The 14372-nt window shown below is 39.2% G+C and overlaps 1 protein-coding gene across 1 annotated transcript in view; it reads left to right on the top strand.

Annotated features, from left to right (window-relative positions):
* Positions 1 to 14372, top strand: part of ERO1A (endoplasmic reticulum oxidoreductase 1 alpha) — a gene marked incomplete at its 5' end in the record, with an annotated part of 649578 nt that overhangs the window by 303350 nt on the left and 331856 nt on the right. Inside the window, 1 exon segment of the mRNA XM_044074334.1 lies at positions 1172 to 1183. Coding sequence (XP_043930269.1) covers positions 1172 to 1183 — 12 coding nt within the window.

The raw sequence follows: 14372 nt of genomic DNA, 5'->3' as shown, positions 1-14372 counted from the left end.
ACCCAAGCAAACTGACCTACTCTCTACCACCCAACTCTTTCTAAGGAACACAAAGTGCTGGTTGCGTTTCCGAACAGGAACAAATAAGTCAGAAGGGCAATTTCCTGCCCAGAAATGCCAGCCCCTGTACTCCCAGAACAAATTGGGCCAGTTGGCTTTCCATGCCATTGGACAAGATCCTGGAGGGAGCCAAAAAAAAAAAACACTATGTTCAGTATTAACTTTCCCTCATAGATGTTATGAAATAGTCCTGCAAATGTTGGTGACATCTCATTCAGACATTTGCTTGAACCAAACCCAGGACACAACTATTGATTTTTGGAAATGTACAAGGAATATTGAGGCAGACACATGGACATATTGATTGAGAGATGTAAAATAATTTGTTAGTATGATGCATTTTACAGTCCAAGGATCAGGGCTTGAAGGGTAGAAAGGTGTTTCTGTGTCAGGCATATGTTAAGAAAACTGACAGATTGGGTAGTAACTACTTTTCGCAATGCAGAGATCATGGCGGGTATGTATGTGACCTTTTAGTGTCTCACAGACTGTTGATGATTAACGCATTTTTGTATTCTTTAAATAAAAGTAAGCTAGTGCTGTCCATTTATGTTAATGCCATTCTTTATGAACGCATTTTTGTATTCTTTAAATAAAAGTAAGCTAGTGCTGTCCATTTATGTTAATGCCATTCTTTATGAGCTGGGTAAAGACCAGTTTGTATCATGACAACATGGCTTATTTACATTTGTGGTAGCATGGATCTAGTCTTCATTTTTATTAGTTTATTAAGTGGTTAAGGTTTTGTCTGTTGGGCATCAGTGCATCTTTTCCACATTCATTTTTATAAAAAACATTCACTCTGTTACTGTATGCCTACAGCAGTCACTGGGTCTCAGCATTTTGTATGTTAGACACCAGTCATTTACATTATGGTTATTTTTATGTCTGATTACTTGGATTTAAGGGATCATGATTCATGTTCATGTATGTACAGCAAGGCAAAAAGCAAAAATCATGAAAAGTACAAAATACAAGTTGCCATGTTATTTGGACTTATTTTCCATTATTGTCTCAACTGTGTTAAGTTTTCGCTGTTATAGTCTGTGAAGTACTCATACATTTTGCAATAAATTCTAAAGAATGCCTTATTTTCGTTTTTGTTTGACAGGTAACCCTGGAGGTAAGTAAATATATTTTCTATATTAACAATGTATACGATTGTATTGCAAAGATATGTTTTTTGCCTATCTTTGAACAAGATCTGTTAACTTGGGAGCTTTTCTGCTGGTTCCTGTATGTAAATTTTCTTCACCTAGTAGGAAGTACTAGGTTGTCAAAGTGTAATAGACGTGTGTATATATATATATATATATATATATATATATATATATATATATTGTAGATATGCAATGTATGTGATTCCTGTATAATTTGTTTTCTCAACTTTTAGATCATTCACACCTGCATTGACAATTGTGTTGTCACTCCTGCAGTACTGGCTATGTAGGCTGCTTTATCATTCAAGCCTGCACTGCTTGAAAGGCAGACCCACACACACACAGTGATTTTATTACAGTGTAGCTTTATCAGAGTCCTGAATTTGTAGTATTTGGTGCTGTAATTTAGTAGTTTAGATAAGTAAAAATGATGTTAACCAAACAAGTAAGGCAAAAGCTGCTCTCAGTGTTCAGTTAAAAAGATTTTTCTCATGTTTAAACTTTCTTTGGCTGTAAGCTTCAGCCAGTTGCTGTCCAGCTTGCTAGCAGTCAGGGATATACCATTTAATTAACTAACTGCCAGCGGGTATTAATGTGTGTTGTTGGTTTTGCTAGATAAATAAGCCAGTGCTCAGTCAGTGGGATGAACTAGAAGTGGTTATACATAGGGAAGGGAAAGAAGGAGAATGTTTATTACCTGTGTAATAATAAATTGCATTATAGCATAAAAGTTCTAAGGTTTCCTGTGAGCTATCTTGCAGTTAGTGTGGGTGTTGCTGTATAACTTATATAGGAGGGTTTTCACTAGAAATGAGACTGTCCAGATATGGGTAGCCAGTGAGTTTTATGAAAGAGAAAGTGGTGATGGGTTGTATAGAATGCTAGCTGAATAACACTTTTCTGTTGTCTAATAGATTTGTGTATAAGATAAGTTGAGAGGACAGATAAAAGTCATTAAAGTTTTGGCTATAGAGCATTAGTTGCTAGGGCCTTTGTTTCAGCATTTGGAAAGAGAAGGTGAGAGATTGTATTGCACTGTTTCAGCTACTAAAGTGTTTTATCTGTAGCTTTACTGTAGGAAACTTGAATGATAACGTGAGATTGGATTAAACAAAGATACCTGATGTCATTTTCATTCATCTCTCAACTGATGGATTCAGATCTAAGACTACATCCAGAACATAGGATCTTAGAACTCTTGAGCTCCTTTCTTTATCCACAATGCCCCACCAACCTAATGTACCTCAGATCTCGTTTGCTGCCAGTAGGTTCAGATTTGGATTACGACCTCTCGAGCATTGTGGTATAGTTTTTCAGATTTTTTTCCTTGGTGGCTTTTTCATGAGGCATTACTGTTTTCATATTTTGCCTGTTTCTTTCCTCCCTCCTATAATAAACTAATTTCTGATCTTAGAGTACCATTTTTTAGGTAATTTCTGCTTACCGTCGTTGGTATTCCTTTGTACTCCTTGAGTACCCGTTTCTGCCATAGTTTTTTTTTTTTTTTTAATCTCAATAAATCTTTTTTTTAAACACCTTTATTGAATTATTACTTGTGACATAGACAAATTTGCATTTATATAAAAGTAATCAAACTGTGTTAACAAGTTCATGTTTACAAACATTACACTCCTCATATATTGCTATACATCATATAGCCTAAGCAAAGTTACATAAATTATTCAAGAAGAAATGTCTTTAGTAAGCCATCGTTTATGACATAGGCAATCATACATATATATAAATGAAAACAAACCACACAGACACAAACCGAGTTGCAAGCATTTTACATCACAAACCACACTGTGACACACTCCCAGCTGGAAACATTATACATCACTTATTATACATCACTTATAGTCTACCCAATCATTTTCATTAATACATTATATAGCTCTGTTAAGTCCTGCCTTCTTTTACTCGTCATTCCTCCCCTGTATATATTGTTCCCACAGTTCCAATTTTTTCCTCTGTAGTTTGCTCCTACCCTTTTCTAAATATCTCAATTCCGGTTGTGTTATCTCTGTATATATTCACTGCTTCTAGTATAGTTGGTTTAGATTTTGATTTCCCTTTTCTAGAAATTGCTTTTTTGGCAGCCACCATAATTAGACACAGCAAGGCCTTACCGTGTCTAGGCAATTCCAGTTCTGTATCATAGCTCAGAAAAATCATCTATCTCGTCACACCAGTCTGCCTACCCAGCATCTCTGATGGTGCATCCTGCAGGGAATTCTTAAAGTCCACCAACCCATCACACTCCCAGAAAATATGTTCCCAATTACCTCTTTCTTTCCCATCACACCTCCAGCATTTGTGATTTACCTGAGGAAAAATTGTCTGGAGTCTACTTGGGGTATAAAAATATCTATGTAAACATTTCCAAGCAAAAATCCTAAATCTTCTAGATTTTGTTGCTTATTTGGGAGACCTAAGTATATCCTGTCATTGTTTCTTTGTGAGTTGCTTATTCAGTGTCTCTTCCCAGTCCTTTCTAACATCCTGTGATTCTTATAGTTATTATGCAATATTTTAATGCCCTACTAATTATTCCTTTTTAAATGGCAGCTTCTGTTCTAGATTCTACTAGAAACTCTACCAGTGCTGGTCTTTTATTTAGGACCTCCTATTTCTTTCTCTTTGCCTATACTCTGCCTTCCCTATCAAGGACTGATATCAGTCTCTAATCTGTAGTCCAAATAAATTCTTGGCATCTTCCCATTCTGTCATCTTTCTCTCTCCAGTTGTTTGCTCCCAATATGGTTCCTTTGCCAGTTTTCTCCAATAAATTGCAGCCCACTCTTGCCTATTGCCTATATCCCTAATTGTTGTCATCCCTATTGGCAGAATCTCCTTTCTCCATTCCTATTTTGGCTTAGTTCTTAAGATACTTTATGCTATGTTATGGATATAATATTCTGTATGATTGTTATTCTCCTTCAAGGCCCGCATCCAAAATCCCAGTCTTCCCTTGTTTCTTGAGATTCCCCTCTTTCATCATCATCCCTTTCCACATTAGTTTTCTGCTTGTGCTATGTATAGGAGCCTTAACTGTGTAACTCTGAAATACCCCTTCAAATCAGGTAATCCCAATCTGCCTTGTTCTACTGGAATAATCAGCTCATCCACTTGACTCTTGCAGTCTTCCCCTCCCAGATAGTCTTTCAGCTCTTTATTAATTGCTATCCACAACTTCTCCTCTGGTTGATAAAAATATGCCTTACCTGTATATAAGACTAATGGGGCTAAAAACTGCTTGTATCTTACTATCTGTAGCCATATAACAAAGCTTACATTTTCTCAGTTTTTGTGTTATATTTTGTTTAGTCTCTTGCCACATTATCCTTAACTTGGCTCCCACACCAGCATCATTTTTAATCCATAATCCTAAATATTTCATTTTGTCATGTCCCCATAAATATGGATATTGCTGAACCAAGTCACATATGGGTACATTATTTATTTACCGATATTGCCTTTGTTTTAGCTTTATTCATTTTGTATTCCGAAAAGATTTGGAATATTCCGCAACACTGTAATGTCTCTTTCTAGTTTTGTTAGGTATAAAATAATGTCATCTGCAAATAGAGCCAGCTTTTCTTGACTACCATACCAGTAATGTCATTGAATTTCTGAGTCCCTTACTTTCTTTTTCAGTGGTTCTAAATATAATGCAAATAACAAAGGGGAAAGAGGACACTACTGCCTGGTTACTCTGCTCAAGCAGAAATGATCAGAGATGACAACACCCACTTAATTTTCTACTCCGATCCCTTGTATATCCTCCTAATCAAGCTTATAATTTTTTTAGGAAATGCAAATGCTTCCATTTCCCTGCTCATAAAGTCGCAGCTTAATCTGTCAAATGCTTTCTTTGCATCAAGAGCCTCCAGTAACCATGGTATTTTCGTACATTCTCCTTCCCTCTGTATCAGTATTCTGTTAATGTTGTCAAATGTTTGCCTCCCCAATACAAAACCACATTGATCCATATCTATCAATTTTGGAGTTAGATTTGTCATTCTGTTAGCCATTATAGACAGGAACATTTTATAATCATGGTTTAGTATTGAAATGGGCCTGTATGAAGCTGGGTCTGATGGATCTCTACCCTCTTTAGTTATTATAGCTACCACTGCTTTCTTCCAGGATGTTGGTACTTCTCCTCTTAAAACACTGTTAACTGATAAAGATCTGGAGATTTTTTGTTTCCCCTCCTAGCTTCCAAACTTCCACAGGAATACCATCTGTTCCTGGGGATTTTCATGTAAATTGGTTTTACATCACAATTTTTATCTCATTTCCTCCTATCCTAACCATTAGTAATTGAGCCTCCTCTTCCTCTAACCGTGGCATATGTAATTCTTCCATAAATATTTCCATTTGTGTCTTTTTCTTGATGTCCATATTTCTTTGCTTTGTACAGACTGTCATAGACTTTCCAAAATATTTCTAATAACCTCTACAGGATCTCTTGTTACTTTCATTGTTACAGGCTCTGTAAGCTTGGCAACTGCCCTTTCTACTTTCTGTTGCCTGAGTTGCTGTGCTAAAAGTTTTTGTGTTCTGTTATTCTCAAAAAACAGTTTAACAGCAATCTTTCTAAACTCGTGTATATCATTGAGGTAATCCCTTATTTTCTGCTTAGCATTCTGGATTTGATCCTCTTGTTCTGTGAGATTCCCCCCATTCTGCAATACTTTAACATTTGTCAGTCCCTCTGAATCATTCTTGTTACTTCTTAACCATAGCTCCCTTTCTTTTATTTCCACACTATTTTTAAACTCCACCTTAATTTTATCTTACAACCTAGCTATATTTTCAAAAGTAATTTCTATCCTGTCGAATAGCTCCTGAATAATCTTCACTACCCATTCCTTAAATTCCTCTCTTTTCAACAGATTGGTGGGAAAGTGCCAGTATCTCATTTTTATTTCATTACCCTGTGTTTTTATTTTGGTTATTATAGTTATTTAGTGTGTATCAAGACCTTTAATTAAATGCCCACGTTCCTGTGAAATGTAAATTCTGTCTAGCCTAGGCCAGTTTTTATATCTTGGGTAATAATATGCAGATCCATTCAGAACTCCTATTACTGAATTCACTTCTTCCAGGCCAAATATTTTCATACATTTCTTCAAAAATCTACCCTCCTTTGTTGTGCTTTCCTTTCTGGGCCCCCCAGACACATCTTCCCTGTTGCAAATTGAATTTCAGTCCCTAACTACAAATAATATTTCTTGCTGAAAACTGACTATTTCTACCAGAATTTTCTTGAGCTCCATTATAGCAGTTTTAGGTGGAATATAAATACATACCAGTGTAATCCTTCTCTCTTGCCAGTAGCCCCTTAGCAGTACAAATCTGCCATTAATTAGCTTTTTATTCTCTTCTTTCACTATTGGAGCTCCTCTTGCAATTAATATAAGTGCTCTTCTTTTCCTTTGTCCTAGGTATTCTGCTGAATAACCATCCTGAAAACCTTTCTTTATCAAATTCACATGTTCAGTTCTTTCCAAGTGTGTCTCCTGTAACATAACTATGTGGACTCTACATTTTTTAGTATAGTTCACTGTTCTTTCCTTTTTGTATTTATCAGTGGAACTATTTATATTTAAAAACATTACAGAAAGCATCATTGTATAAAATAATTATTATTCTGTTTTATGTGCACCTTTTTTGTTACATGTCTATTTCCAGCATTTGTGTTACATGCAGTACACTGTTTGGCAGATTGAACTTGTATATAGTTTTCTTGTCATATCATTTTGAGCCTATGTTGCATCTTACAGAACTTTTTGTTTTATTGAAAGCCCTCAAAAAAACCCCTAAAGGCTGTTAATTTAATACTAACACACAAAACTATGTGCATCTTCAAATATTGAAGCTTTGTCCTCCTAACAGGAACAAATGATCCAGACTGATAGCCACACTTACAGACGTGAGTTTACCTAAAAGAAAATCCATACTAAGTCACATGATGCAGCTTGTGCTTCTACTAAGCACTAATTTGTTTTGTCTTCTCTTTATAGCTCTCTCAGATGGGAAAACCCCTGAATGCTTTCAGAGAACATGATCTTCTGGCCAGTTTCTCTTTTCTATTTTTCCCCAACCAGTCACTCTCCACCAGACTGTAACCAGTTTCTCTTGATCAGTTTGCCTCCATGGAGATATGAGAAGCAGACAGCCAATTTCCCATTATCAGATTGTCTGCTTGGAGACATGATGAGGGCCAGATACAGAAGTGTTAGTATACCTACATTCATTTGCTAGAAAAAAGCCTTGTAATATTCAATATTCTTTTTCATTTACTTGCTTTCTCTTAAACTTGTTACTAAATCAATGTAAGGGCCTTAATCCAATCATTCTCCCATGCAAGAATAAGAAAAAGCACATTCATTTTTCTTTTGTCATGCTCTTTTAACCACTTTGTAGCATTGTAGTGCCTACATTTCTTAAAAATGAACAAGAAAAAAGAGAGAAGGGAGAAAGAAAAAAAAAGAACAGCAGCGCCTATTTACAGCCTCCATTACACTTAAAAATAACTGAGAAAACTTTACTTTATAGCATGCAAAAAAAAAAACAATACACCAAGAAAAAAATACTATTAAAATGTTTTCTTTGCTTACAGTTAACTTTATCCCCTCTCTTCCCATTCCCAAAGTATTTTTCTGAACATTAATGACATGAATTAGGACATATGCTTTAGAGTCCCCCAGAAGTTCAAAAAATTCTGAAAACGTCCAGTATTTCTCAATTTTCTTATTCTGCCATATTTTACAAATATCATTATTGCATTGTACTCGCACATTAAGTTACTGGTTTTATTACTCTTTATCTCTGCTTCATTTCCAATGTACTCTGGATTCTTCTAGTGAACACTTTTGCTGCCTTCCTTCTCTCCAACATTTTTCACTGAAACAGTGGAAAAGGTTTCCGAGGTACAGTCTCTCTGTGGTCTTTATTCCCAGAAGAACAAGAAGCAGGATCTTCTGTTTCACAGCTCATTTTTTGTTGGACAAATGTTTGGTTTTCTCCTTAGCATGTACTTGATCAAAAAGTGATGTTGCCCCTCCAAGGAAGAATACATTGAATACACCTAGGTACAGCAGTTTGAATCTCATCTCACTGTTGCATATCAACATTCCCTTAATAGTGAATGAATTTATGCTTCTGCTTCGTCTACAATGAGTAGACATTCTCCACAAAAACTCAGCTGTCTCCCACTTTTAGTATTTTCTCCTTCTGGCACAGTTTTGTCAAAATCATTTCCTCCTGCTGATAGGATTACATTTTTACTATTAAAGGTCTAGGTTGCGTTCTCATATCCAGGTTTGGAGCATACACATGATGTGCCCTTTAAACTAACAACTCCGGCTGTGGAATACCAGTCCAGTTGCTTATTTATGCTTTCATAAAATTAATGCAGTGTGCTCCTTCCAGCTTCTCTGGTATTGCTGAAAGTCTCATGTTTTCCCTATGTGCTCTGCCTTGTAATTCTATTATTTTTTGAAACTTCTCTTTTTGAGCAGTCTTTTATTCAGCCAGCCTTTTTTTCTTTTCAACCTCTGATTTTTGCAGCTTTATCACCTTATCTGACTAGCTGTTTAAAGCTTATTCCATTTTTCTGAACTTTTGTTTGTCTTGATATGCTCCATCAGTGTTTTGTTTATTTTAACCAGGTCTGTGTGTGGTTGTCTTATATCTTCCTGTAGGTTACTGGTAGTCAAGTCTGGAGGTTGCATCGCTTTTTGCTCAACAGTGGCCGAACTTTCCCTAGTCAGTGTTTCTTCTTCACTTTTTCCAGTTTATTTTTTTTCCAGGAGCTCTGTATTTCTTTTTTCCTGGCATCCAAGCAGTACACTTACTAGCCATTTACTGAAATTTACCCATAAACACAAGTCTGCTGGCCTTCTCTGTTGAGGACCAAAATACAAAGGGAGGACCGAAATACAAAGGGAGGAGGCTTATCCATATTCATCAAGGGGTAACAACACCTCCAGACTGGTTGCAAAGTATGATGCCTCAGAAATCATCCAAGTGCAACTGACAATGGGCAAAACTGCAATCCAGATTGTAGCTTGCTACAGATCACCTTCCCAGCCCCATGACATGCACTCTTCTTTCCTCGAGGTACTGGAAAACATGAGCATCCAACCGAACACCCTTATACTGGGTGATTTCAACTACCCAAACATCAACTGGGAAAACTATGGAAGTACTAATACCTTTGCTCAGTGCTTCCTGGAGTACATTGACTCAAATGCTCTGGACCAGCTTATTAACACCCCCACAAGAGGTAGAAATATACTGGACCTGGTCATCACCAACATGAGGGACAAATGCTCCACACCTGTGGTAAATTCCTCATTGGTCAGATCAGACCATAAACTCATCACTCTAGATATCCACATACCACCCTCACCCCCGCCCCAAAAGAAGCCATGGTGAAAAACTTCTCCAAGCTGATCTTTTATGCTACTCAAGACAGAGGTGGCAAACTTCGCTACTCCACAGCAGAAAGGCATTATGATTGAATCTGCTATATCCTTTACAAAAGCACTGTACAAGCACCTACATGAGTGCATGGACTGTGCTATCCCAAATAAGACCAAGACCCACTCCTCCAAAAAGAGGAAACATGTCTGGTGGACCCCGGCCATAAATAAGATCTATAATAGAAGGAAGAAATTATTGCAAAAAAGAGTAAAAACCCAGGAATGGAGGGGCTCCCTGACCAACCTTAGCAAAAAGCTAAGAACCCTCATAAAAACCTCTAAGGCAAGCTTTGAAAGAAAAATCGCAACAGACACCAAAGACAATCACAAAGCATTTTTTTGCTATGTCAGAAACCTAAATAACTCTCAAATCTGCTCTGAGCTACAGCATAATGGTTCAAAATTCACAGAACCAACTGACATCGCCAATATACTGGCAGATAGGTTCATTGCAAACTTCACCTCACCCCCCAAAGGGCCCATTTCCATACCAGAAGATTGCTCTGCCCCTAAAACCACAGACACTCAGGTGAAAATAGCACTTTCCAAGGCAAGAAACACAGCATTCATGGGACCAGACAGCATCCCAGGCTGCATACTACATGAACTCCAAAACAAATGAATCCCTCACCTTAATATCATGTCTAACCACAGCCTCACCTCAGGCTATATGCCCACAGAGTGGCACGGCAACAGTTATACCACTCCACAAAGGAGGTGCCACCACTGACCCCGGGAGTTACCGCCCCATCAGCCTGACGAGTCTCGTCTGCAAGGCCATGAAGCGCATCATCATGGAACTCTGTATAAACAAAGACATTGGAAACCTACAAACCCTTGACCCCACCCAGTTTGGGTTTGTAAAGGGAAGGTCTTGTCTCCTAAATCTGGTTGACTTTTTCAAAATGGTCACCAAAGCAATAGATGAGGGAAAGGTGGTTCACGCAGCATACCTTGATCTTGCAAAGGCCTTCGATACCATTCCTCACTCAGGAATTATTGACAAACTCACCAACCTAAATATAAACCCCTATGTTACAAGATGGGTTGCTAATTGGCTCATGGATAGAACCCATTCAGTGAGAATAGGAAACGCTAGATCTGACTCCAAACCTGTGACTAGTGGTGTACCACAGGGCTCAGTCCTGGGACCCCTCCTGTTCGGCATCTACTTCTTGGAGGTACAAGCAAATATGGAGGGACTATGGCTAACAAAGTTCACAGATGACTCCAAACTGGGTGCCGTAATTGAGACCCCTACTGGCGCAGATATCCTTCAAAAGGGTCTTATGGATACAGGTATGTGGTGCCAAAACCACGACCTCAAGCTAAATGCCAAAAAGTGCATAGTCATCCTCTTTGGGAAAAACCAAGTACCTATGAATTACAACATAGGTGGTAGCCCACTTACCATGGAGAGTGATGAGAGACCTAGGGACTCAGGTGGATAGTAACCTCTCCTTCGACAACTATATTGCTAAAGTGGTTAGAAAATCCTTCTACATGGCCCACCTTATCACAAATAGGTTTGCATCCAGGAATAAGGATGTTATTGTCCCCCTCTACTCACTCATTAGTCCCATTATTGAATATAATGCCCCGTTCGGAATGTACCTAACAAGACATCTGCAACAACTGGAGAGGCCTCAAAAGTACCTCACAATGAGGATAACTGGCTTCAAACAGTTGCCCTATGCCATGAGGCTAAAAAAACTCAGACTATACTCGGTCACGTGCCGGCTACTCAGAGGTGATCTCTACCTGACATACAAGGCTATGTCAGACCCTGAATTGCTAAGGAAAAGCCAGTCCACCAGAGCTACTCGCTCAAGGGACGTAAACCTAACATAACAATAAACAGGACTTGTTGGAGGGGCAGATTCGTGTCCCAGAGACTTCCCTTGCTGTGGAATAAGGTCCCCATAAATATGAGGCAGAACTCCTCATTAGCGTTCTTCAAGAGGAATCTTGGTGAGTGGATGGGAAACAGGAAATTCACCCTGGGAATCACTTCGGTGGCCCTTCTAGAGAGGGGCACAGGAAACGAACCATTGGGAGGGAAGCGTAAGCAAAAAAAGTTTTGGCTAGGCTTAATTCTGTCCTAGGGCCAATAGCCGAGTACCTACCTATGAGCCTATGAGTTTTTGTTTTCACACAGAGAACTAGACATGTTCTTCGTGTTTCACTGTTGCAGTCATCACATTTGGGTATCTGCCAGCAGGTAGCCTTCAGCTGGTCTGAATACCATAGTCATGGGATTTCTGCGTCAGATGCTGTCGCTTCTTCTATGACGTCAGGTTGCCAGGGGTATAAAACATGCAGCTGACACCATTACATCAGTCTTTCTTGCCATGCGGTGCCCGAAGCAGAAGCAGTTCACAAGTGCCGGTCGGCCAACTCCTGAAATTTTCATTTTCGAGTTTCAAACCTGAAGTCTTCAAAAAAATAAGTACCCCATTAGGGATCTTTTTTTCTTGCTCTAACCAATGTCAGAAAAAATTAATAATTGTCTTGCCTGTGGAAAGCAAATACCTCATAGAGATTTTCATTCTTACTGCGTCACCTGTTTAGGCCCAGACAACAATGTCCCTCGCTGTCGGTTTTGTGCCTTGTTCAATGCCTGTACTATTCGTCGTCGGGCTATTTATGTAGCTAAATACTTTTGTTCTCAACCCCATACTCCAAAATGGCTTTGTTAAGCCATCCACCTACTGATCTTCCAAAAAAAAGTAAGGATAAAGACGAGACAGACCGCATCGGTCCAAAACTGCCGACAGTGCTTACGTTAAGCTAGTCGCCAGTCCGCCGGTACTCAGTGAGGCGCTTTTGCAGCCCCTGATACCCACTTCTACAGATTTGCAGGCCTCTGCTGAGACCCATTCGGAGTCCGGTATGCTGCGAGATGCTTCTTTGACTATGGAACCTGCGGATGTCTCTACCTTGGATGGGTCCAGAGCCGCTGTGCAGGCACCAGATTCTGAGGGTGTATTCAGGCCTACAGATTTTCGTATTAAACAGATGACTTAGTTTCAAGCTAAAAATACCGAATTCCTCAGGCCTAAAGCACGCACTACACCTAGAAAACCAACGACCAAAGCACATTCTCAGGCCCACATATGCCTCAAAACCAAATGATTAGAATGGCTGAAGACCTTATTACCTTAATTAGGGGAAGCCAGCCTTCCCCCTCTGAGAGACCTAGAACTGATTTTCCTTCTGATTCTGCTGATCAGGAATCTGATAACTCTGGTCCTTCTAACTACCAGGATTTACCATTATCTACTTATGAGGATTCTGATGCAGAGTATTCCATTCTCTCTGCTTCCCCTCCAGAGGACTTTTCCTTTGGTGAAACCTTGCATACCCTTAGGGAACATTTCCGCATGGAAAGCCAGGACTATTTAAGTCCAAAAAGAGACTTAGGCAATTCTTAAACCTGCTTCAGCACAGGCCTCTAGCTATCCCTCCTGTTTTGGAGATTGTAGATGATGTTTTCTTAGAATCCAGCCGTACCCCAGACACTTTGCCTTCAGCTCCCAGGAAATCTGACAGGTACTATAGAGTACCTGACTCTCACAAATTCTTCTTCAAGAATCCTACTGCGGATTCAGAGACCATTTCCCAAGGACCTAAAAGCATTAAGGCTACTACTGCCAAAAATCCTACCCCTTCTGACAGGGATTCTAAGGTTGTAGACAGATGGGGTAAGAAGGTATACACCTCTGCTATTCTGGCCATTAGAGCTTTAAATTGCCAGTTTCGTATGTTAAGTATCAGCAGCATATTATGGGACTAATTAAACAAAAAAATATGTTGATTCCTGACTGTGCTGAACACAAAAATTTAGAAGAGTTAATGCATTCTGCTGACCAAGTTGGTAAACACACTTTGTAATGTGGTTTTGATACTTCTGCTGTCACTGGGTCTGTACTTAGAAGGCATGCTTGGCTTAAGGAACAAAACTTGCCAGATCATGTTAAAGCTAAATTACTGAATTCATTCTTAAACCAAGAACGTCTTTTTTGGCAACAAAGCAGAAGTCGTCCTTAAAAAGAATGGAGGAAAAAGCTCAATCTGTGCAAACTGTTAAAGATTTCTTACAGGTACAGCCACCTAGATTCAGTAGGCACTGGCCTTCAAAGAACTGGTCCTTTTCAGTCCAAACCCAGGAGCAGCAGACAACCAAGACTCCAGTCTCAGGCTATGCACAGATCTAAGCAGTGGGGGAGCTCCCACTTCCAAAGCAGGGAGTAGTAAGCCACCCCCATGGAAAAATGGCACAATGACTTCTCCTCAACTCTTCCAAGCCTTGCTCAGCTTCTTGCACCTTTAGGAGGAAAGCTAGCCCTGCATGCAAGAAACTGGGAATTCATTACCCAAGACAAATGGGTTTTAAATAGTTTCCCTAGGTTACAGATTCCACTTCCACACACTGCCACCCCCAAGTGAATGGCCAGACCTCCCTCCAAACCAGTGGGCGGAGGCCCAAAAACAAGTTCTCTCTTCAGTATCAAGGCTATTCAGCCTGTCCTAGCAGAACAAAGGGGACAAGGTTTCTATTCAAGACTGTTCCTGGTTCCCAGAAAAGAGAACTCCTGGCATCCTATCCTGGACCTGTCTATGCTAAACACCTTTCTGGTGGTTCCAAAATTCA

The sequence above is a fragment of the Protopterus annectens genome, chromosome 6.part0 (assembly GCF_019279795.1).
Source record: "Protopterus annectens isolate FY-2018-M chromosome 6.part0, PAN1.0, whole genome shotgun sequence".
Classification (NCBI taxonomy): domain Eukaryota; kingdom Metazoa; phylum Chordata; order Ceratodontiformes; family Protopteridae; genus Protopterus; species Protopterus annectens.
The sequence above is the reverse complement of the archived record's forward strand: the minus strand, read 5'-3'. Positions and strand labels throughout refer to the sequence as shown.